This window comes from Syngnathus floridae, chromosome 3 (genome assembly GCF_059516105.1).
Source record: "Syngnathus floridae isolate MCC-2025c chromosome 3, RoL_Sflo_1.0, whole genome shotgun sequence".
NCBI lineage: Eukaryota > Metazoa > Chordata > Actinopteri > Syngnathiformes > Syngnathidae > Syngnathus > Syngnathus floridae.
The window spans coordinates 7,907,420-7,932,496 of NC_142415.1; the positions used below are offsets into that span (position 1 = coordinate 7,907,420).

General features: G+C 41.8%; 1 protein-coding gene across 1 annotated transcript; it reads left to right on the top strand.

Annotated features, from left to right (window-relative positions):
- The first annotated feature begins 8,527 nt into the window (after positions 1 to 8,527).
- On the top strand, positions 8,528 to 25,077 carry LOC148400307 (SMAD family member 6-like). Its single transcript, XM_088371621.1, has 4 exons — positions 8,528 to 9,860; positions 10,897 to 10,950; positions 12,207 to 12,266; positions 24,157 to 25,077. Exons 1-4 carry the CDS (start codon positions 9,215 to 9,217, stop codon positions 24,765 to 24,767), a joined length of 1,371 nt encoding a protein of 456 aa, XP_088227747.1. The 5' UTR covers positions 8,528 to 9,214; the 3' UTR covers positions 24,768 to 25,077.

The following is a 25,077-nucleotide window of genomic DNA, read 5'->3' on the forward strand; positions in this document are numbered from 1 at the left end:
CTCAGCAGTTTGGCTGTCTGTTGATAATGCAACCATGCAGCCATTTTTATTCTATTTCATCTGCAAGGCTTCGTGGCACAGTGAACTAGTGGTTAGCATTTCAGCCTCATAGTTGTCTGGGTATGAATCTCGATTTTCGCCTCTTAGTATTTTTGTGTGATTTCTTTTGGGCAATTTGGCTTCCTCTTGCATTTCAGAAATATGCAATTTAGAGAAGACTCAATTGGTCATTGTTGTGCGCGATGATTTGGCTTTGCTCTTGGCTGGAAGCCAGTCCAGGGTCTACTTGCCTCTCACTCAGCTGGGAAAGCAAAGTTTGGTCATTGGAATAAAAGATATAATAATCAATTTAAAAAATAATGATCTTTTAAATTTTTTTTTAACATGTTGGCTACTTGTAACAAAATTTGCATGGGTAGGAATCATTTAGGCATAACTATATACAGTAAATAAATATAAATGTTTTTTTACTTTAGTTGATCATTTGTGTCATTTATGAATAATTATAGACAGTTGACGGATGGCAATAATTTTGTCTGTTGGAAACATGCCTTGAACCTAAAAAGAGAGACAAATCAGAGAGTTGATCTGAAACAAGGAAACCAAATCGTCAACAGCTCAAGCTGTGACGTTGTCGGTGCACGCACTCACGTCTATTCATGTTATTTGAGCGTAGGTGATGACTACATACCTAAATTGAGAGTTTGTTAAATGTATCTTTTACGTGGAAACAAAGTGTGTCAATGATTGCACTGTTAATGCAAAGAGAGGGAGTAGGCTGGTGAAATTCAGATCCATCCGCAATATAATTACACATTTCTCTTGTAATTACATACGCAGCCGCTTAACTCAACAAACCACTACCTCCTGTTGCAGTTCTTCCACTCAGTTTGAAAGTCAATTGTTGCAAGAAAATAAAAATACCAACAAAAATCAAAGCTTGAGTTAATCCATTCCATACAGTCATTCAAACAAGCTCATTTTAGCTAAGGTCATTCTTCTCCGGAAACTTTTCCAGGATAACTTGCTTTTGCTTTGTCTGTGTCCTGCCCTGTGGTCCAATGCTGTCTCTATTATAGGGTTGTAAACAAAGTAACCAAAATGAGAGCAGCACTGCATCCAGTTGTCAGGGCCAATCCCACATGTGGCTTGTGAGAGGGACCAGGTTTCAGTGTAATTTAGCACTGGGTTTCCTCACACGCATGTTTGCCCAACCCCCACAAAATCACCAATATATAAAAATAGTATGTGTGCAGAACATTGAGGCTTATTTGATATTTCAACCCCTCTCTTCCACGGAGCCGGTCTTACTAGGCTCAATATCGTAAGTAATACTTTCAATAAAACGTACACACAAATTTATGTTCGTCCACCCACTTTCCATTTCATGCTGTTGGAGTGGAAACACGGAGTGAGATGGATCCCGAGATAATTTACAGCATATGAGAGTCCTTCTTGGCCGCTGCTTGAAGTTGGAGAGAAGAGCAAAGGGAGAGTGTCTCATGCGCCATGGATGGCTGTAAAAAGGGTTTCTCCTGACAAGATGAAATAAGGGAGTTGAAAAAGCATTCCCTTTACAAAGCTTGCCTCAGATTCTTTGCATGCACCATTTTCAAAATGGCCTCAACTGGTGATTCAAGATGAACAAGACCGTACAATGACCAGCCACAACAATAAAAGAACAAATATTGTGCCAAGGTACGAATACGACTTCATTTCAATTGATACAAACAGCTAATGGGATATGTTTATTGGTGTTCCATATATAAGGTGAAATAAAGCTGGACTGGGACCAGTTGATGTTTTTGTCTGGTTGAACCTAAAAGAAAGTGACCTTCACATTTGAGATCCTTTTAACCTGGCACACCAGACGTAACAGGAAATTGAGGGGGCATTAGGCACTGCTGGAGCTTTTGACCTTTGAACTGCAGCCATCCTTGACTTTGAAGTTAGGGGAGAGAATCACAAGCAATTACAAGTTGTGCTGAGTGTGTTGCCTTCAACATTTCGCCCCCTCTATGTAAACAGAATCAGAGCTGAGAGTAGAGTATGTTTGGCAATGTGTGGGTGCTGGCTCCTTCAATTTCATCAAGCCCTACTTCATTTTGACCTTGTTTTCACTCTGAAACACATTGACCCCAACAGTCTTCACGGAATTTGAAGAATAATACTTTGTGTAACATCAAGCCAAAAGTTACTTCCCCGGTTTAATCTGATCATCTGATGATGATTCCTCCTGTGTCCATCTTGGCAGCGTGCACAGTTTTCACATTGTCTCCTTAAAAGGAAGCTGTGGTCAATCTACTGAAAATGCAAAAATAAAAAGGCAAAAAAGCAAGACTTGCACCTGCTCAGCATATTTGGAAAGTTACTGATGTTAAGTTGCCATAGTAACTCTGTTTGGCAACATCACCCCCGCCCCTACCATTAAGGATTTCAATTCCATGGTTGGTCTATTAGTCAAATAAATAAATAAAAGGTCACCCGTGAGCGACCACAGCCATTAGTCGTGGCAGTGGCGCCACTGTCCACATGACTCCAGCCTGCCCGAGATCTGTGAAAGGGGACCGGCTTCATCTCACCGTGGTTCCCTTACTTTTCCTTTGTTTTCATCCCGTTTCCTTCCTCATTTTCTTAGACACTGTCTCCCCACGTGGAAGTCAAAACAAAAAACAATACTGTGAAAGTTACCAGACTACATCTACATATATGACGACCTTTACATTCTGGTGGTTCACTATAGGAAAGATCACAATGATTAATTAAATTCCAACTTCTTTCATAATGTCCCCAAATGCCGAAGCAGCAGATGTGGTCTCAAATGCAGCATCTATGTACAAAGTAAGGGCAACAGCTGGTTACTGTGTGTTCCACATCAATGCATAAATGACAGATCAGGGGCATGCAAAGTTCAGGACTAATTATTGGGGGCATCCAGGTTGTGCACACTTTACCAAACCAAAGACTTACAAGAAGAAGAACCTGGAGTGCGAATACAATAGCTCATCCATCACAAGAGTTTATGGTGAAATCGAGAAGCTAGTAGAAAATCCTGAAGCCCATATGGAATTGTAAATGAATCCTCATGCTAAATGCAAAATGCTTTCATTTTATCACAATGGCGTCCACCTTGCACTATTACACAAATATGGCAACAGAACTCCACATCCCCACATATTTTAGGAATGATTAGTGTTTTCCATTAGTTAGAAGAAGAGAAGAGTGATTAACGAGCTTAACTGTTGCCGCCAGCCTTGCCCGAGTCAGAGTCAGACCCAAGACGGAGGAAGAAAAATTAATATCTTGCCTTAAAACATTACATGCATGGAAATTCATCACAGGGAAATCTGAGGGAAAAATTCAAAGGCTTGTCGCAGCATTAGAGCTGAGTGTGACGAGTGAGTAGAGATTTACACCTCCCTGGTGCCACAAGTCAAGCGGACGAGGATGGGCGTGTGCACTACTGAGACCCGCTGACAAGGAAAGGTTGGGTTTGAGGTCTCTTGACATTCATTGCCCTCTTGACCTGCTAGCCCATTCTGCAGCGGAAATAAATCAACCTATAGTGTGAGTGCACAATAAACAATGTTGTTGTGTTTGCTGTTTTTGTAACACTTGTGCTCGACTGCAATTCAAAGTACATCATCAGAGATGCCCGCCAAATGAAATGTTTCTGATATTTGGGGTCTCGTTCAATATATGTTGTGTATGATCACAATCGGTATATTTTTAATTTTAAAATGGAACCCTCTCTCTGACAGTATGACTAATTTATGAAGTGACGTTTGAAGCGTTTGTCCGCATGGGGGCGACAAAAGCACCACACGTGCTTCAACAAATTCTCTATGCAGTAACCCCTCATTTTTCACTGGGGTTACATTCTGAAAAGAACTCGTGATAGGTGAAATCCATGACGTGGAAACCTTTAATTTTTTTACCATTATTATACATGTATAACAGTGAAACCAAAAAACCTGTTTTCAGGCCCAAGCATTTGTTTACCAAATTTAAATTAAATTAATTAAGTTAAATTAAATCAAAAATTTGTTTTACAAATAACTATAGTAAAATAATCATTTTAATTATCAATACGAAGTACGTAGACAAATTGTGACTCACGTGTATTTCGCTGCACCTCCGACTGTGCCGCTTCGGCCTGACCCCGCTCTGTGGTGTCTTTTTTTTCTGAAGCCATAACAACGACTGTGAAGAAAAATCTGTGAAGGTGAACCGTGATGTAGCGAGGAAATATTGTATACCTTCCGATTGAATTTGATATTGCAGAACATATTTCTGGAGTCCCCATAAATAGTTTTGTTTGTGCTTTCGTCTCCAAGAAAAGACACAAAATGAAGAGAACAGACTGAAGTGGGGATGCATGCAGTGACGAAATTTCATGGAAGAAATATGGACTTGTACTGTAAATAGGAGACAGTGCTTCTGACTGTTTCGTTCAGAAAGGAAGGCATCACTGGCCCTCAGTGCTCCCGACAGATTAAGTCCAAATGACTATTTTTGAAAATAAAGCTGACTTGCAAACATTAACACTTTATCAGTCTATTGTTACAAACCTTTATAGAGGACAGTCTGGCGCGGGTCCAGAGTTCTAGCAAGACATTATCTCCAGCACCCCTTCATGTTTTCATAAGAGGATCTGTGAGTCTTTCCAGTCCAGTCTATAAGAGGCTGGGAGTAGTTGTGTGTGCATGTTTATGTATGCATGCATGTGTGTGTGTGCGTGTGTGTGTGTGTGTGTGTGTGTGTCAACTGCCGCCTTGGTAGGGCAACCCAGTCTGCCATGTCTCTGGTCTTGAGGAGGGCCATTAGGGGGAGTGATGAAGGTGATGACATGCTGTTCCTGTGGGCCCCAGACTCCTCGTTGCTGCCGCTGGGGCGCTGGGGAGCCTGCAGGTCTGCGCCCGGACAGACATGGAGACGCAAGGACGGCGTTTATTTTGGGAGGCGGTTTGGTGCTGGACACAGTGTCTACACTCCTGCTAGCCTCTATACACCCCACCCATCTCTTCCCACACTCAAAACACATACACACCTTATCACTAGCACTCACGCAACAATGTTTTGGTTGGGCGACTGGAATGACAAAGATTGTTAGTGGGTCGGTTCACTCAAAGTGGACACAAAACAGCTCAGCTGTAACCTACACCGAGGAGATTGTTTATGGAAAGCGCAATAGTAGTTTTATAGGAAGTAAATTAGTGGAGCATACTCGGAAAAAATGACATTTGAATAAGGACGCCACCATGATGTTTTTCATGGGGCTTATTGCATTCACATCTGGCTTTGTTAAGTGAAAAATATGCTCTCTTAGATTGCCATTTGGCCACTGATTTGACCGTTGACGGAGTTTAAAATGGAAGATTAAAGACTTCAGCTTGGTTGTTGTTACTGTTATTTGCAAATAGGCTGAGTGTGAGCTTCTAGTAAAATCCTTTACACCTTACAATTCATACATTTTTGTAGTCCAGTGTCCTTGATAATTTTATGTCACATTCATTGTGGTAGTGTATAAAGTTAAATGTACATAAAATTTACATAACATACACAAAAACTATATATATATATATATATATATATATATATATATATATATATATATATATATATATATATATATAAACTCAGCGTCCCAATACCTCTGGATAGGGGATTTAAAGTATTATGATCCACAAAGTTCCTTCCTTACCACTATACCTCTACAAATGATTGAGTTACAGAAGGAAACACATTTTGGACAGGTGCCCAGTGAAGCACACGACTCCCCTCGCTTGCTCCTTCAATGATACGGTCTGTCAGTCACTTGCAACACGACTCCCGTCTCTTCAGATTTGGAGGAGTCTGTTGGCGACAGGACACACACGCTGACCTGTAACATTGAGGGCTCTATATATATTCATAGAATGCAAAAACATGTGTATTCTGGTTTCAAAATATTGGCACAGTTAGTGTAATGAGATTTTGGTGAATTTAATTACACAAATCAGGGAGACAGATTGTGATCACAGATGTGTGGTAGATGTCATCATAATTTATTCTTATACATAACAGCATCCATCAAACTGTGTTAAGAATTGCAGAAAGGTGAACGGATTATTATTATCATCACCATCTTTGTTAAGCATGCTTGCCGTTCCTTTGTCTCACTTCTTCCCTCCACCTGTCGGCGTATCCCCCACAAAGGAGAAAACTCGTTTCAATTATTGGTGAATCAAGCTGGCTGTGTTCACACCCAGGTTCTCCCTATTAGTATTGGGGGGGAGGCAAATCACTGAATTAGATACAAATAAAAGTGAAGAACATTTAAAAGCTGCAAAACTATCCAACATTTGCGCTCATAGAAAAAATACATCCAGTGCTGTGCATTTTTTGGACAGTTTTATAAGTATTGTTCAGTTGTATACATTTACATGTATTGTATAATTGTATACAATACAGTTGCGTCTTAACTTTAAACCCAATTCGTTTTGAACTATTAAACTGAATTTTTTAACATTGCAATGCTCAAAGCACTTGGTTTTCTTTGGAGAGTAGTTTGTGAATCAACAACAGCATAACCCAAATTGATTCAGCAATTTTTTGAGTGTAATACGTACGTACACAAGCGTATTTTTCCCCTACATGATAATGTACATATAATACTAACCATAGGCTATTGAAAGCTATCTCTAATATTTTGGTCACCTTATGAGATGGACACATTTTACATTTTTTTTGTAGTTGAATTGGTCCCAGCGATTACCACAATGTTATTTTCCCTTAAAGCAAAGCAGGATGTAAAGACTTTTTAAGAGTTGAGAAACTTGAAACCCTTTGCGCCACCAGCCAGTGCGTCTCCCCGCCGCCTGAACGTCTAGACTGGCACATGATGATGGGAATTAGAGAGAGAGGGAGAGAGAGAGACTTCAAAATAAAAGTATTACAAGTGGGTCATTACAAGTTAATTCAGAGGTGAATGTATTTCCTCTACTGACATTATGCATAGTGTTTCGATTGAGCAGCGCACATGTAAATTCATGTCATTGAAACAAAATGCAAACTCAGTTATTGCAGTACATTTGATTTTTTCATGTCCTAGAAGTGTTTTTCATACGTATCTGTATTATTAATTTAATGGGTTTTGTCACGTCTTGTCCCCGGTTTGTTTATTATGTGCATATTGTCTTAGTTTCTGTCCGTGCGCCTATGTGCTCGCCCTTCCCCTCCTCTTTGCCCATGATTAAGTGTGATCATTCTCACCTACCTCTTGTTACCTGTCGTGTATATAAGTCCTGTCTGCCCCTCACGCCCCGTCGGTTCATTGTTGTCGTACTGTCTTGTTGTTGTCATGTCCTGCTGTCTTCTTGTTTCACGTCCCGGTCAGTCAGTCAAGTTATTGGTTTGTTGAGTCATGTCAGTTTGCTGAGTCTGTTAGTTTGTGTTCTCCAATAAACCCTGGTCCAAGTTGCATTTGGTTGCCCCGCTCCATCCGATCCGTGACAGGTTTGGTATTTTGTTGATTGCTGAATGATGATTTACAAACATCTGAATCTGAATATGTTTTGTGTGTTATTAACCCTTTAATTTTTTTTTAGAGTTTTGTTTTTAAAAGCACCCTACTGACTCAGGCACAAGTTTAGGTTGTCACACACGATTATCACATTGTCTGCTTCACAGAAGTCAAATTTACCTTATCTGCAAGTGCAGGTCTTGCAGTTCTTTGTAAATGTAGATCTATTTTGTGCATGCTAATCTTTTGCAAGGACTCTAGTGAGTCCGCTTCCACCAGACAGTGCGCGTCCCCTGCACGATATAGTATTTAAACTGAAGGAAAGCTGCTGCTTCTATTTGTCAGTAAACAATGTATCTGTGTTCAGTCCCTAAATCAAACATCTATCACGCGCTTCTACGAAAAGAAAACTCCATCAATTTGCACAATTAGAAATTGCTTTGTGTCAGACTTGTCCTAGGCCCATAAAGTCAAATGTTTTTCTTAGAGGTTGTTCATTTTATTTTTATTACAAAAACGTTTGTACATTGTTGCATAGTTTAAGATCTAATTATTCATATTTTTATTTGTTTGCAAAATTTGTCGTTTCACTACCTCTGGTCCAAGAAATTTTTGTTGTTGTTGCTCTTGCACATTTAGAATGTCAATTAACGCAACACCAGGCCGCTCTTGATAGTCCCCCCACCACCATTTTATTATTATTATTATTATTATTATTATTATTTTATATTATTGTTATTATTATTATTATTATTATTATTATTATTATTATTATTATTATTTGTAGTAGTACTAGTAGCAGCAGTAGTACTGTTATTATCACTATAATGAAATATAAATATTAAATGTACATTATACTGTAATGGTACGTCGTAAAATTCATGATTTAATAATAAATATAACTGACAGATCTAAGGGCCCAAAATCTAATTTTGCTCGGGGCGACTTGGCGGTTGTCTTTTATTCTGAAAATACATGCGGAATAAGACTCTCCTTCCAATGGTCGTTTTGACGTCGCGTCATTCCAATGCCTGCGCATGTTTGAGTGCGCGTGTGTGTGCCTGTGGAGGACTTGCTTGCAGGGGGACTGGAGAGGAACGATTCTAACTCAGTTTCAAAGAACGGAAGCTATCATTGAAAAAGAACTCCAGTGTGGTGCTTTATCTCCGGATTTTGTAGCGGGATTATAAAGGGATTTCTGTCGATTTGGGATTTACGTCGGAGTGGAAGTTTTCTTTTATGTGGATGCCGGAATTTCCAAAGGAGGAGGCAAACTCCTGGCAGGCTCTTGGATGTAATCCTGCACATGTTGCTTTTTAGATGCTGTTGTGGTGCCGAAGAAAAAGAAACGCTGGAGGTGTGACACGAACGCCACACTGTCAGATGATAGTGATAGTGCTCTTGGAACTATGGTTCGAGGACTGTGTGTGGGATGTGGAGTTGAATGAGTTGAGGTTCCATAGAGTTTCGACGCAAGATCTTCAACGTGTGTGGTGTGCATGCTTCACGTGGAGCTGTGATGTCGAAGTGAACGCTTTCTCTCCCAAATGTTGCGTGTGAGCCCGGGGACGGCCACCCCTGGCTGCGCATGTTGGGCGCACTGTGCACCATCCGCACGTCCCGGTCGCCTAGTCTAAATAAACCCATGTGGGACCCTCCGAGAGCCGGACGAGACCGACGCGACGCATCCGGGACGGTCTAGGTTGTCGTATGTTCAGGCCGAGACGCTCCGGGCTTGTACGGCGACTGTGGAGAAGCCGTGCGCTCACCCAGAGCGATGGAAGCGGCCGAGCTGAAGGAGGATGTCCATGTGGCTCCGGGCTGCCCAGAAAAGAACAGGGGCCGGTGACACGCGCCGGGGAGGACCCCGCGGGCGAAGCCGGGGACAGGGAGGAAGGGGAGCAGGCTGACGACGATCGGGGACGCACAAGCTCTCGCAGTGAACAGGAGGCGGACGCGACGGTGACATGTTGTTTGTTTGGGGAGTGGGATCGCAGACCTCGGGGCCCCCACTCAGGCCCCCCTAAAGACAACAGGGCCCCCTGCGAGTGTGACATCGTGAATATTGCCTACGCTTTTCTCAAAAGACTTCCGGAGCAAAGTCTGGACCTGTTACTGAAGGCTGTGGAGTCCAAAGGAGGGGTGCCAAGTGAGTGCGTCATGGTCCCCAGCACAAAGTTTCGGTTAGGGGCTCATCACGTCTCGCCTCAGTACCTCCTGGGTCGGATGTACCGATGGAGCGACCTGGCGCTCTCGTCCCCGCTCAAAGTTCTGCACCACTGCCAAAGTTTCCAAGGGGGGGACGGTGGAAAGGTGTGCTGCAACCCTTACCACTACAGTCGATTATGTGGGCCAGGTGAATAGCCAATGTCTGTCTGTCTGTCTGTCTGTCTGTCTGTCTGTCTGTCTGTCTGTCATCCATCCATCCATCCATCCATCCATCCATCCATCCATCCATCCATCCATCCATCCATCCATCCATCCATCCATCCATCCATCCATCCATCCATCCATCCATCCATCCATCCATCCATCCATCCATCCATCCATCCATCCATCCATCCAGCCGTCCATCCGATATGAAACCACCAAATACCTCGGGGAAGTGTGTGTGTGAGAGTGTGTGGAGAGCCCATTTGGGAGCCCATTTGGTGAACCTTGAAGCCAGCCACACAGCTAGCCATGACGCATACACTCAATGAGAGTGGAGTTTGACATCGGAAGTCACATAAGTATGGAAACCCGTTTGAGTGTCAAACTCATTTTCGTTGTAGTTATGGCTTCCCTTATTGGGTCGTTATGATGGTGAAACCAAATAAATGTTTAATCGTCTCATCATATTACGTATTACATATACACAACACATTGATACCTTATTAGTTTTGAAATCAGAAGTCAACAATAATAGTTTGCTGAATTATTGGTCAAGCTCTTTTATTCCTGCCAGACATTCAAACACAATTCTTACAGACTGTTTAAATTTGCTCCAGAAAACTTGCTTGCAACACGATCCGATTGAAGGCTGCTCTCAAGTTGCAACGAGGTTCTGACCCCCCCCCCTGTCTCCTTCTGACAAGGAGGTCCTCTTCTTGTTATTTAGGTGAAGGAGTGCCGATAATATACAGTTTGCATAGAGCTGGCGCCAGACTGACTCGCTGGGTATCTGACAGAGGACTCGGCAATTACTGCCTGTGCTCTTAAAGGGGCAGCGCGCTTCATTTCACTGTGTACGTGTTGAAGGGATTGAGCCTGAATGCAAGAGTTGTGCTGTTTGGTATGGCGGGAATCATCATTTTAGTAACATACATGAGCAACACTGACTGCTCCATGAAAGAAACACTGTTATAAGTGATCAGTTAAAACTTTCTAAACGTTGCCGTGTTTTGTTCCAGAGTCACCTCCTCCTCCATACTCGGTGTCCCATTCGGATGAACACAAGCCACTGGGTGAGTTTGGCAGCAGACACACGACAAAGCAGTAAATGACAGGCATCGTCATCTTGCAGGCTGACACGTTTTCTTCTGTGGTTGACATCATGGCTTGGATGTAAAATTACATGTTGAAAAATAAAGTCTATCTAAAAATGAATCTGATGCTTAATCACATGTTTCCACTGGGTGTTTAGAAAGGATACCAAACTACAGTCTGGGTACTAACTACTGACCTGTGAAAGCAGTAGGCCATAGAAAACAGATGGATGGTTTAAGAAAAACAAACAACGTAATTTCTCGTTTGGTTGTTAACCAAAAGATTCATATTAGTTCAAAGTTCGATAAAAACGGTTGGAATGAACACATGGAAATTCAAAAAGGCTGTCACTATCATAAATCATTTATGGTGACAAAAGGTGTGTTTAATGTTCCACTTTATTTTGTTTACCATACCAAAGAAATTTCACCAGCTAAGCCTCAATTTTATGGAGACTTTGGGGTCCAGAATTTGGGAATCCCCCCCAAAATTTAGATAGAAAGTCTTGGAAGAGGAAAAAAAATCAGAGCCATGCATACGAGTGTATCGGGTAATTGCAGTAGGGAAACGTACTAAGATACTAATGATACTAAGATAAGATGTTTATGGTTGGGGAGTAACATCATTGTTCTAGGTGAAAATGAATACGATATAATTATCAAAAATTAGAAGAAAACGAATAGACATAGTGTTATTGCAGCAAAACCACGTTCACCGAACAATAGCAAAAGAACTATAACGCGGGTAAATAAGAATCGTTATTTGAAATGAAAATTAAATTTTCAATCTCTGAAGCAGAGAACGTCCATAAACTGTGATGTGTAATGTTACGTTCTTACATTACCTGAAATCATTGCACACGTTCATGACTTTGAAGTAATCCCAAAAGTCATTCTTGATTTCCATGTTTAAAATAGCCCATAATGCTTTACAGCTTGCTTCCTTGCGAAAGCTACGATGTCTCAAAGTCATAAAGATCAAACAGCCCTTACCGATTGCTGTCTCTGTAGTAGTCGCGTGTTGTGTTCCAAATGTTTTAAGGTTAGTAGTAAAATGTATTTACGACGAAAAAAAAATGGGGCCCATGACCAAACTGCGTTAGATAGAAAGTCGTGTAGAATCGAACCATGTAAAATTAGGGCTTTGCTGTATTTGTTTAATATGAAATTGATGGGAAAAGGGGAAACTTTAATCCAAGTGTGTAATATGCTTCCCTTTTTTCAACATTTTCCAGACTCTGTATTGTCTTACACTGAAACTCCGCCCTCTCCCATCAGACCGACCGACTATACAGGTAGAGTACATTGCAGTATTTTTTAATTGGAAATATTCAAGTTTTTCCCACTCCTATGGAGAACCAAAGTGCTATAATTAAATAAATGTACACACTATGAAATATTTAATAAAAAATGTCATTAATTAAATGTTTCATTTATAAATCAAACAAAAAATAACAACAGCATTAAATAATGAATTAGATGTTCTATTAATTAAATGTTTCTTTTATTCCTTAAATATGGAATTAAATGAATCAATGTGTTATTGAAGTAATTAACACAATTTCCAACAATAGGTAATTACAATGATTATTTCAATAAAATTGTCATGGTCCTGTATTGCAGTGTTTTGTGATTTTTTTTATTATTTAATGGTGTATTCATTTATTATCATTTAATTTCGGATTTAATTAGAACATAAAACATTAAATTAAATAATGACATTTCAGTTCAACATTTTATGGTGTATTTATTGATCGATTTAATTTTGGCACTTTTGTCCTCCATACATTCCTGTGGTACATGGCTGTGAAATTGTAATGGTGTATACCTCTCAAGCAAACAAAATTGTATGAATGTAATTGTGCGTATTTGTGTGCGTATGTTGAAATGACCCTGCCACCCCTCTTTCAGAACATCTGCATAGATTGATAAGTTGCTGCGCTGTTGCAATGACGTGCCTTCCTTCCTATTTTCGAAGGCTGTTAAGATAACCCCAAAGCCTGCAGCATAAAGCGTCTATTGTCAGTGAAGCATGGGGGACTTTGTTTGGGGTCTCTCACTGCCCTGATGCTGCAAAAGTAGCCTTCCACTCCCCCTTTCCCCATCTCTCTTTTCCTCTCCACCACAGCCAAATATTTCACTGGGATGAAGTTGCAATAAGATCTCCACGCATACACCCAATCCCCTTTGCCTCTCCAAGCGCCCATCCCCCTCTTTCTTCCCTCAAATCCCTTCATTCCTCTCGGCAATTGAGCAGTGGAAAGAGACTTGTATTTTGGGGGCGGGGGAGCCTGGCGGTTGTGATCTGGCTTAGGTGTAGAATTTGTGTGTGTATATGTGGAAAGGGGCAGTTTAGGGTTGCGCTTGGCCAGGAAACAGCCCCCTCTAGATGATGAAACTAGAGCTTTATTTGTTTAAGTGCTGGGGTCGGCCAGAGAGGTCCACGTAGTATTAAAAAAAAAAAAAAAAAAAAAGGGCCACAAACCCACTCGATCACGCCTGTCTGGACAACGTTGTAGAAAGTGCTGAAAGATGAACGGGCACCGAAGAAGCCCGTGCGGTGTCGTCGCGGCATCCCAGACATGTCCGATGTACAGCTGATGTACTCATCACTGTCTTGCCTTGTTGTCATGAGTGTTGGAGGCCGCCTGTTGCTGGGCTGTGAGAGATCCTCAAGTCATTGACCATTTGACACCCCCGCAGCCCACCCCACACATAGCTCGTGGCTTTTATGGGATTTTAGACCAGATATGTCTAGTAGTGTCATAATAAAGTACAAAAGTGGGATCTGCCAAATGTTCTACGTACATATTAGCAAGATTGCCTCGACTTTCTCTGCTCAACTACAAATCTGGTTCCTCGAAGGATCACAAATGACTCAGATGTATCTATTGCAATAACGATGACGTATTCAATACATGCCCAACGAAACTTTTATACCACAGCTTGCCTAAATTATTAATATAAATGATTACCCAAATCATTTTCTGGTTTGGGTTCTGGTTATTACGCAATGAGTTGTGGTGAAGCTTTTTGACCGAAATGATGTTTTCAATGGTCAACTACAGTAATTGTTGTTATGCATTAGGTACAGTCACGAATCAATGGTATTAGGATTTGAATAGGTGTAAAAAAGAGAACATTGAATGCTAATTTTCACATTCGGAGTTAGTCAGGAATATTTGTGATGAGTTGATGTTCCAAATTAGGATTGGCCTTGTTGTAGGCCCGGACTATATTATTCTTGTTAGACATGTTTTGAATTTTGAAGGCTGCTTTTAGTAAATCATCATCCCTCACTATGAGTACTTAAAGACTTTGTGCAAGTCTTTTGCAGCAATCAGGGTTTTATTTATTGATTGTTTGAACTATGTTAATGTTTAGATGTCTTACATCTACCGGAAGTGAAAGAATATAATCAATGGTTTGTCTGGCTCTTTAGGAAGTCTAAAAACGTCAACATGCAGATTTCAAACTGATCATAAAAATCATGATTCTTTTCTTCACTTTATTCCACACCATTTTATAATTTGGATTCTAAGGTGTGAGCAAAGTCTGATCTGAATTACACAAACAAAAACACAGTTTTTGACAAAAAGCTTGCGAGGGATTCCACTTGAGGTGGCCATTTGGGTACTGTGAACCGCAACAGGAGGCAGCACTGATTGTGCTGTGCGACATGAAGCAGCGCTTAATTTCCTTACAGACATGCTCCGTGTCGTGTTTGTGCGAGAGCACGCATGTGTGTGGTCTCAGCTCCCCTGCCCCCCACACCGCACCCACCGCACTAATGCTGCGACTGCAGCCCAGAGCTGGAACTTTTATGCAGTACACACAAGAAACAAACAGATCTGCACATTGTTCTCATCTCAGACTTTGTTGAGATGTTCCAGTGGCGACACAGGTGGTTTGTTCACCGCAAGGTGAACATGTTGTCGATGAAGAGGCCGGATTATGAAACATTTACTGTCTCCTTTGAAACGATTATGAGTCTTTCACTAACTAGCCTGTGATGTTTTCTACATAACAAATGCGCTTTGGCTTCTTCTTTAAAGCGGCTATTTGCTTGAGGTTTAAAAGTAAAAAGCAGCAAGCAGGGTGTGGTCCATACATACCTTTGACCTCGCCTCTTTTATCATTCAATCATTTAATATTCCTTTTAAACTACAGCGCACAGCGCAGAACGAAAAAGGAAACTTGAGTAGATTTTGGTTCCTTATGTGATATTATCAATTTTTAGCATTCAACTCTTATTGTCTGTGAGTGTGTGCTCGTGTGTATGTGCGTGTGTGTGTGTTTGTGACACAGAGGAATTTCTGCCATGACTTGCTGATAAGATCGTTTCAGTGTGCTCAAATAGGGGTTCCATCAGGACAAACACAGATGCACTCACGCACATGACCACACGAGTTGAACGGAAGTTGGTTGTTGCCTTTCATCATTGAATGCATGCGTATAAATTAGTATACGTATGGTTTAGTCAATTTTAATAATTTATGATTCGCAACTGATGGATTTTTTTTCTGAAATGTTAGAGCTACAAATTATAACGCGTGGTAGTAAAATCTGTATTGTGCAAGCTTTTAAAGGTCAAAATTAAAAAAATACAAATGTAAAAAATGTAATATAAAACAAAAAAATTAAAGATCTAAAAAAACTGTTGATATAGAAAGAAAGTAAATACATTTAATGAACATAAATCATATATACCTGCATAAATCAGCATAAAAAAGCCATGTCTGATTGAAATGTACTGTTGACCAGTGTAATTATATTAAAAATGAAATATAATCGGCAACAGGGGCAAGGGTAGGCGTGGGGTGGAGGTAGCTAGGGTCCGACTGAGCCAGAAATAGACCAGCCATTCGGGAAACTCCCAGAATTTAGGGTTAGGGTTAAACCCGACTCTCGGAGCCAAACAAAACTTATAACCTGGTACACTTGCTATATTCGCCAAGTGAGCCGTACTCTGCTTCCCCTGTGAATCGGGCCAATCAAATGATAAAAATGTACTCATGAACACAAAAGCAAATGCTGAAGGCATCTAAATGAGATGAGCGTATTTTCTTGAACAACAATAAATGACAGGTTGGCTTTGTATCGTCGGCACAGAGACAAGTCCCGCTATCCATGTGCTGTCCCAACCAAAACACAAGGAATAACAGTTCTGGAGCTACAAATAAGGGGGCTGGTGGAGCGAACCCTCTGCCACCCCCCCATCATATTTTTTTTTTTTGTAAGTTGAGCAAGGTATCAGCCAAACAATCCCGTCTCTAAGCCCTGTCTGCACTCACTGCAGCATTAACCCCATGAATTGGCTCTTTGACTGATGGGGCACAGCCCAGGAATGTTGGGAAGGTGAGGGGGAGTAGGGTCTCGGTGCAAAAGAGGCGGGAGAGGGGGCCAGTGGGGTCTGAATGACTCTGGAGAGTGACATCTGATACATGTTTGAACATATCACCACTAATAGTTAAGACACACAGAGAGGAGCCGACATTCTTGGAAGTTTGGGAGACCGTTTCAAGAAAGCGTTGTTGAAGTGGTCTTGCAGGATAAAAATGTTCCACGTTCGTCGACGCTGTATGACAAGCATCGGTCAACGTTCTGTTGGGGCTCTGTTCTTCTCAAGTCCACGTCAGACAATGAATATTAAATTAGATTCCAGAGCAGAATCCAGGAAGAATCAATTCCCGAGATATTATTAGACTCAAAGTAAAAATAGTGCAAACAGTAGACATCCAAAGTGTGCTGTGACCAGTATGTCTGCCCAAGTCCGGACGGGTTGTCTTAGTGGCCTGTTTGCTGGCACGCTCACGATTCGAACTCTCATGCCTGACTGAGACCCATTAGGCTATGGAATTCTACATCAAGGGTTGGCCCATTAACCGTTTGCCATTTCCTCAAATATTTTCCATCACGGCCCTTTTTCACCACAAGCCTCTAAAGACACCGAGTCACGCATTGGTAGGCTATCTGTTTTCCTCCAGTTTTACTACTTGCTCATCAGCGTTTTTGTCAGCTTTATGTTTTCTCTTGGCTTTCGTGTTTACTGAACACACGTATGTAATTCGATTGAGTTTTGGCTGTCTTGTCATTCTCTGTGTCTTTCCAATGCGCTGCCTTAGTCTATGTTGTCAGATCTTCACGGTTTAAAATAAGGTTTAAATTACAGGACTGGCTGTGGCTTTCCTTTGTTCCCTTAGAGTTTCTGCCAACTCGCAATTTGGCTTTTAATGGAATCCTGCCATGCCGCCGAACTTAAAGATTCTTTGCAGATGTTGAAAGGCTCTGACTTGATGAAATGTAGGACAGCGTAGCCTGCGCTGTGACTTTGAATGCAATGCCGAATGACTCAAAATGTGTTTATCTTGGAAAAGCAACACTCACCTTGTTTTCACAAGCTGCGTGGCTTTTTGTGTGAGTCAGCAATATTTACGTTTTCATCACGGAGTCATCTCACAGGCCACAGAAGAGACACGATCTTGAGTACGTTGAGTCTAATATCCCGAATTTGGATTTGGGATTGCAACATGCTTTCGTTTTGATAGAAATAACATTGCATCAGAAAGGCCCAAAGCTTTTAAAAAGTGATACACAGTTATTTCACTTATCATGCAAAGCTCACACAAATTTACTGTGCAAACATTATATTCTGCAGCTGGAATTTCATACTTTGATAATGCCCCCTAATTAACCATTCGTCGGAATTTCTTCCTCATAGTGGAACAAGTGGATGTGTTCCATGACTAATTTGTGTAATTACGTTCTGAAGAGTGAAGGCCATATAGTTGGCCCACGTGAGACTCAATGAGACACTTGTCAACTTGACCTCCACGACTGGCTGAGCGGGGGAGGAAGTGTCGAGGAAGAGGGCTTGTCCAGGAATGTGTTGGAAGGGCGCATGTCAACTATAACCCCCCCCCCCCTTTTTTTACTCTTTAACTTGATGCCTGAACGTATTCCCATTCGAATAAAAACATAATTAGACAAGTTTATTCATCATCAGATTTATGTCCCTATATGAATTTATGGTTACAAGGCTACATCAGAGAGTTTTCCTCAGACATGCAACCACATGCAGGATTTTTAAGTGCTGTATACCACATGAACTGGGACTGCGCTAACGCTGTTTGTTACGGAAAATCCAACAAGATTAACCGAGAGCTTGACTGATATGCTTAGATCATACAGATTACCGCAACATTCATTATAACACGCTGAATTTGTGTCACTCATTATGTTAATGTTTTTCAATATGATGATCTGATTCAATCCTTTGTTAACTTTAAATCAAAGGGACTCAAAGTGTCTGGACTATGCATCTGGGGGAAGTGACAATTTGGTGGCAGAAAGTTTATTGAAACCTTAGGCCTGCTCAGACCATATCTACATAACTCCAGCACAGGCTAGATAGCTGGTCAAACAACATATTTTGGTCATGAATATAACACTGGGCATCAAATCCTTTGAGCCATTGTTTTATGTTTTGAAATCTTCACACTGGATACTCAAAAGATTGAGGACGGTGGCAGAGTCCTAGTGCCCATTTCACAACCTAGATGTACTTCTACCATGTGGAGACTATTGTGCGATTAGTGTGTCCCATTTGAAAAAATCAAAGGAGCTACTTTGATTGGCCATGCCTGAAGTTGACTGTGTTCACTCCCACAGCGGCGCGACCCTCCCTTTTGCAGATATACCGCTCCCTGCTCTTTGGTGAAATAACCACCATCGGGTCTAATGCATCTCCACACAGAGATACACCACACAGAATTTACGCTGTTCACAAAAATAGAGCCTACTCATAATTGATGGAAAGGTTGAGGCCTCCATGCCTCTCCCACCAATTATTATGTATACATAATAGAAATGACCCAAGATAATCCACAGAGCCAATGGTACACTTGCCCATGCAGGACGAATGTACCAATGATGAGTGATAAGCAACTTTTTGACACTAAACAAATAGAGTGGTTTGAAATAAGTCAGGAAAATTGCTGTAATTGTCATGCAATGTGTAATGTACCACAACAACTTTTTCAAAGTACTTGAATGAATTCCGTGTAGAGGCTCAGTAACTCGGTCCAGCATACATATTGTGCCAAGGCAAAGCTTCTTGGTGGATGATATAATGTTTAGACGTCCAGTCAAGCAGGATGAATGACGTATGTCATACCTGAAGAATTCCCTGGCCCGACACGGAGAAATGCAGGAAACTGGTCACTTTCTCTTTTCCTCTGGAAGAATTCTGCTGGAGTCACACATCTGTGGAATTCTACTGGCATTCTCAGATTCTAAGAATTCGGGAAGCTGTGGAAGAATGGAATATTAATATTGTTAAACTAGAAGCATGGGATTTTCACACTGCAGCATCGAAACGGAGGGAGCAGTGTGCGTGTTTGTGAGCAACAGCCTCATTGTGGTGGACTGTGAAGCCAATGTCTGGCGATAACAGTCCTCTGATGGCAGAGATAGTCAAGACGCCAGCCGGATTTGTGGCGTGCTAGATTCAAAGTCGCTGCTTGATTTTTGTTGTCCCAAACACAGAAAGTAGCATTCGTTGCCAGGATTGCTCTTCTCTGAATTTCCTGTTGATCACTGATTTTCAGGGAATTCAAGGCTTCTGAAAGAAAACATGCTGACAGTAGTCAGTCGTTGAGACCTTTTTTCCCCTGTGCCCCCACCCCCACCCTGCCTAAAACCACCCAGTTCTTTCAACACAGTGGAAGAGTCTAATAACTGGAGGGGAATCTAATCCTTGGCAGTGGATGAAAGACAAGGGTCTCCCTCACTCCCTCTTTTTCTCACAGTCTTTCTCTCTTCATTTTTTCCATGGATGCTAGTTATGCTTGGCAGGTTCTCTCTCTCTTTCATTTTCCAGTTCCCTTTTTCACTGAGTTTTTTTTCACCCTTTGACTTCCCCAGTTTCTCCTTGCTGTATTCCTGCTCCCCTGCAGGTTGAGGTTGGCAACAGGAAGCCTCCCTTGCTGTGACCTGGAAATGTGTGAATTAAAAGGAGACAGTAATTCAGTTTTCATATCCATATAGTGTAACATTCATTGTCTTGCCTGGAAAGAAAAATCTCAATAAGTCACTCAGCCTAAAATGACAATTTGACGCTGATCACCTATTCTTTTTTAATTATTATTATTATTATTATTATTATTATTGTAATTTTTGTTGCAATAGGCAGTTTGCAGCTATAGGGCAGGGCACGTACTGTACATAAGGTCTGCGGCCATATTTAAGTCATATTTATTGATGGCGGCCATTTAGGTTGTCTGCTGCCACACCGATGTTCTGGTCACTCATAGATCCCTGTGATCCTGTTCCCCACAGAGTTATCTCCAAGTGAGATGTGAGCACGCCAAATTATAGGGAATGAGAAGATCCCCTTTGATTGGCAGTGATGTAGTTGGCTGTGTTTACACTCACAGTAGCGCAAACGGCCCTATAAAATGTGCCGGCTTGCGCATGGCTGCGAAATTACCAACATTTGTTCGAACCCGCCTCCAAAGCAGAATACACTCTGGAGTGGTCGCTAGCAAGTCACAGGAGTTAAAAACCTCATGTTATCTTTACAGGCGCTCACTTTTTCTCACACTTGAGGATCTATTTGCAAGTGGTAGCAAGCAGTCAGCCGCACCAGAGCCAGTCCTTCCAGCATTGCCAAAGAGGAGATCACATACCAGCTTGCACACACATGCACTGTTAGGCATACACTTGCTGGTGAGATGACGACTGGCAGCCCTCGAACCCTCTCAAGCAGCAAAGTTCAGGCTCCAGTAATGAAAACCAGACCCGCTGGTTCCCTTGCATGAACAGGGCCAGACCCCCAAAATTTTTCTTCAAAGCTATTTTGATCAATTATCTCACAGACATGTTATAAAAACACCTCAAACTGTTAAATTGTGAAATGAAATGTTCCTTTAATTTGCAATTTAAGCATAAAAAGCAGGAATAATATGCTGATTACGTGTGGTGGTAGAAACGATTTTATCTCCAAAGAGAAAGATAGTTGTCTGTAGCTTGATATTGTATTTCTTTATACTGTCTGACCAGACATGAAAACATTCTGTAAATACTGCCGCTATAACAAAATGATCACGTAGAATGCAGTGACCATGTAACACATTCCGCAGGTATGTGACAAGCTCCAGGTCGAGAGAAGAAGCTAAAAAAAATTGTATGTTAAAACACTCTTGTACGAAGGAGAATGTTTTACAGTGAGATTGGCACTAAGAGACAGTGCTTTTGAAATGAAACAACAAAGGTTACTTATCTAATTGGTAAACAGGGCTGTTAAAGGTTGGCTGGCTTAAATGCTTGCAGGACGCAGTAATTGCAGCCAGCCCTCCCTTGCATCCAGAAAATGCGTATAGGCACGCACAATCTCCCAGGCACACACTTAGTCGCCCCAAACATAAACACACTGATAACCTCCCATTTTAACCCGTCTTTAAAAAATTCCATTGAAGAACTCGGTTTCCTCCAAGCTCCTCCCTGCTGCTTTGCTCTCACACTGGCACATTATACCTTGAGTTGGATAGGAGCCAAGCTGAGCCCGGTGACACTAAGAACCGTCCGTGCCAGAAACATTCAACATGACATACCACGCCACGCATTCGTGATTAATCTTGTCTGTGTTTTGTTTCTGACGTCACAGAATAAGTGGAGCCATTGGTATTATTTTAAATATAATTGCGCCTCTGTGTTCTGGTTCCAAGTCCCATTTTTGCTTTATTCCACAATGGCATATTTGTAAGGCTTTATCGACATAAATCCTTGTCATAAGACAAGAGACAAGAATAAGATATTAACTACGTAGATCAGTCTTGTAAAGTGATGAGGGCAAAGAACCCCTGCCCCCACCCCTTTAAGAAACAACTGGTAAATGAATTATTGAGAGTGCCAAACTCTGCCAAGGAAGCGCACTTCAGAATATACTACACTACAACTTTTTAAATGGCTTTTAACTTTAGATTGCTGAAAGTCAAGACTCTTCTTTTAAACACTAGGATGGTGAGAAGTGTTGTCTCATTACACGTTGAACTGATTTCTTCACTTATTTGCTGCTGTTGATTTGTAGACCTCGACGACAGGCAAATGAAAAGTGTTGTTTTCACAGGCAAATGAAAAGTGTTGTTTTCAACGACTGCAGGTTAATGGACAGCTCACGCGACGCGATTTTTCTTTGTGTTTTTGAGAAGTCCATTTAGAAAAACAGCTGATGTCATACGCATGCCAGGCCAGTGGGTGGCACTGTCAGTTTGTCAGGAAACAGCACGCATTCACACCCACTACTTGTCCTCCAGGTTTTTATCCAAAACCATGCCTGAAATTCCTTTTGTCTGCATGTGTGGGTTTAAATTTATGTAATGCCCCTTGGCTTTATGCCATAGTGGAGCAATGCTATCTGGCTTGTGGTCTGACATTTGCTGTTTTGGCTAGGCCACTTGCCTACACAGAACCAATGTCCACTCTCACAAATGACCTTGTCACATATTCAGACTAAAATGTTTTTGGAGACTCATTGACATGAAAAAATTAGGGCCTAAATGGCATTTGTATGTTTTAGATCAGGGATAGTCAACTGGTGGTCCGCGGCTCTCTAGTGGTCCCTGGCGGTATTGCAGGTGGGCCGCAAAATTGAAAATAGAAAATAATTGTACCATTTTTAAAAAGAAAATGTATCTATTATTTAGACTTGGTTTATTCTCCAGCCAATTTTGTGAATCATTTATACCTAATACATAATACACAGGGCTAATGATAAGTTTCATAGCTTTCTGAGGGGATATTTTATAGGGTTGGAAATGTATGGTTCCATGCATGTTCCAAGCAATAAAAAGTATTTTTGAAGCTACCAGCACAATGATAAAACCAAGCCTTATTCTAGAGAATGCACGACTTGGTAAAGTAGACTTGACTTGACCTAACATAACCCGTAGCCCGCCAAAGAGCTTCTGGTTCTGCAGAGGTCTTCCCAGTGTTCTTCCTGTCGATTTGTTAAGACATTTGAACTGAAATCTGTGGCCTTCCTCCTGGTGTACTGTGGGGAAAAATGCTCGTGAGCTCATAAAGTCTAGCTGTGTTTCCGCATACATGTTTGTGTTGCCTTATTACAGGTGCGTGCATGTGTGTGTGTGCGAGTGTGTATGTGTGCGTGTGTGATTGGAGAGTTGTAAAACCTCCAGACCGCAGGAGTTGCCAGCCTGGAATTCACTAATGATACACGTGGGGCTCAAATGAGATGTGCAATTTTGTGTGCATGTGCTTGTGTGTATGTGAGAGTGTGTATGCGTGCTTGGTAATAGTTTATGTTTGAACCACTAAGGCCAATTTTCGCATGCATGTGCGACGTGCTATCTCATCATGTAGTGTGCGCTTGTATTTTGCACAGACAAGCAGACTTTTATCTCTTCCTACAAAGCCCTCCTCCTCCCTGCCAAATAAATACGCCTCCCCCCCCCCAATTAAAATGGCCGCTGCATACACAGCACACCTAATCTTGATATGTTTCCCCCAAATGCAGCTTGTTAATTCAAAAAGGGGCTAGTTTTCTGATGGTAGAAAAGGGGGGTGCGCCTGTGGAATATGACAGGAATGGGGCCATGGGCACATGGGTCTTTAAATCCTCTGTGTCAGTGGAGTCTCTGGAGAAAAATAATGGCATCACTCTGCGATGGAGTTAATGTGAGCTGATAGCATGAGGGCTTGGGGGTGGGGGGGGGGTCAAGGGTTCACCGCCTTGCACAAGGTTGACAGAGAGCTGAATGCTTCCCACCCCTTTCGTCTTTGCCGCCCTGCACCTTCACTCCAATGCAGGATGTGAAGGAGTGATGGGAAGGGGGGATGTCGGAGGATTTCCCTGGAGGAAGCCGACTATTGACACTCCTCTTTGAAAAAACATAGTAAATACAGTATAGCCTTCTGATAGCTCTGACTAGTTGTTAATCGTCAAAGTTCAGACCAATGAAATGATCGCCAAATATTACCATTCATGGTGCCAATTTTAGCGATATATTTGATTGCGCAGAAATTCTTCTCATACCTCCAATCAAGTGTCTTGAATCCTCACCCCGCCGCTGCAAATTACGACGAACATTTTTAAAGAATATTGTGTCTGTATTGACAGTTGTAAACTACACATACAGATTATTTCTCTTCTTTTCTCACCTTCAGTAACCGGTAGCTCCCTGGGCTCGTCAACCACCAGCGGACATCGTTCTCACTGGTGCAGTGTTGCCTACTGGGAACAGCGCACGCGTGTGGGCCGCCTTTACCCAGCTTACGAAGCCTCGCTCAGCATCTTCTATGACCTACCTCAGGGCACGGGCCTCTGCCTCAGCCAACTCCACACCAACCACAGTCGTCACGACAACCGAGGCACATCTGGACTTCCGGCTTACCCCGGCCACGGAGGGAACAGCAGCAGCGTCCAACAGATCCGCAGTAAAATTGGCCATGGCATCGTGCTGAGCCGTGAGCCGGATGGTGTGTGGGTGTACAACCGCAGCCAGCACCCAGTGTTCGTCCACTCGCCCACTCTGGACCTTAGCGCTCGAGGATTGAGCGTAAAGAGGCTGATGCCGGGCTTCTCCCTCAAGATGTTTGACTATGAGAGCTCCAACTGGATGGCCGAGCATGGCGTGAAGCCTGAAAGCCAGGAGGGGCCCTGGGACCCCCACAGTGTTCGTATTAGTTTTGCTAAAGGATGGGGCCCCTGCTACTCCAGACAGTTCATCACTTCCTGTCCGTGCTGGCTCGAGGTGTTACTTAACACTCACAGATAGCACCCAGCCTGGATCACAGTTGTAATCCACCAAGATTTAATATAAAGCTTATTATATATTGTATAAAATCTATTATCATGTAAATACTTCATTTTGTCATTTTACAATGCAACTATTTATGTATAGTGTCACGTGTGTATGGACAAAACAAAAAGGAACAAGATTATGCACTTTTCAGTCTTCATATATGCATTACAGAGTTTCTCAGTGTCATTTTGCAAATATAAAGATACTCAGTTTATGTTGTCATAATTTCACTATTTCAAAGTATGCCTTACACGTGTCAATAAAACATTTGTATTAAATTAAA

Coding starts and splice junctions, on each gene's coding strand:
- LOC148400307 (XM_088371621.1), top strand. CDS start 9,215: ATGTTCAGGCCGAGACGCTCCGGGCTTGTACGGCGACTGTGGAGAAGC. Junction 9,861..10,896: donor CAGTCGATTATGTGGGCCAG/GTGAATAGCCAA, acceptor GTTTTGTTCCAG/AGTCACCTCCTCCTCCATAC. Junction 12,267..24,156: donor CAGACCGACCGACTATACAG/GTAGAGTACATT, acceptor TCTCACCTTCAG/TAACCGGTAGCTCCCTGGGC.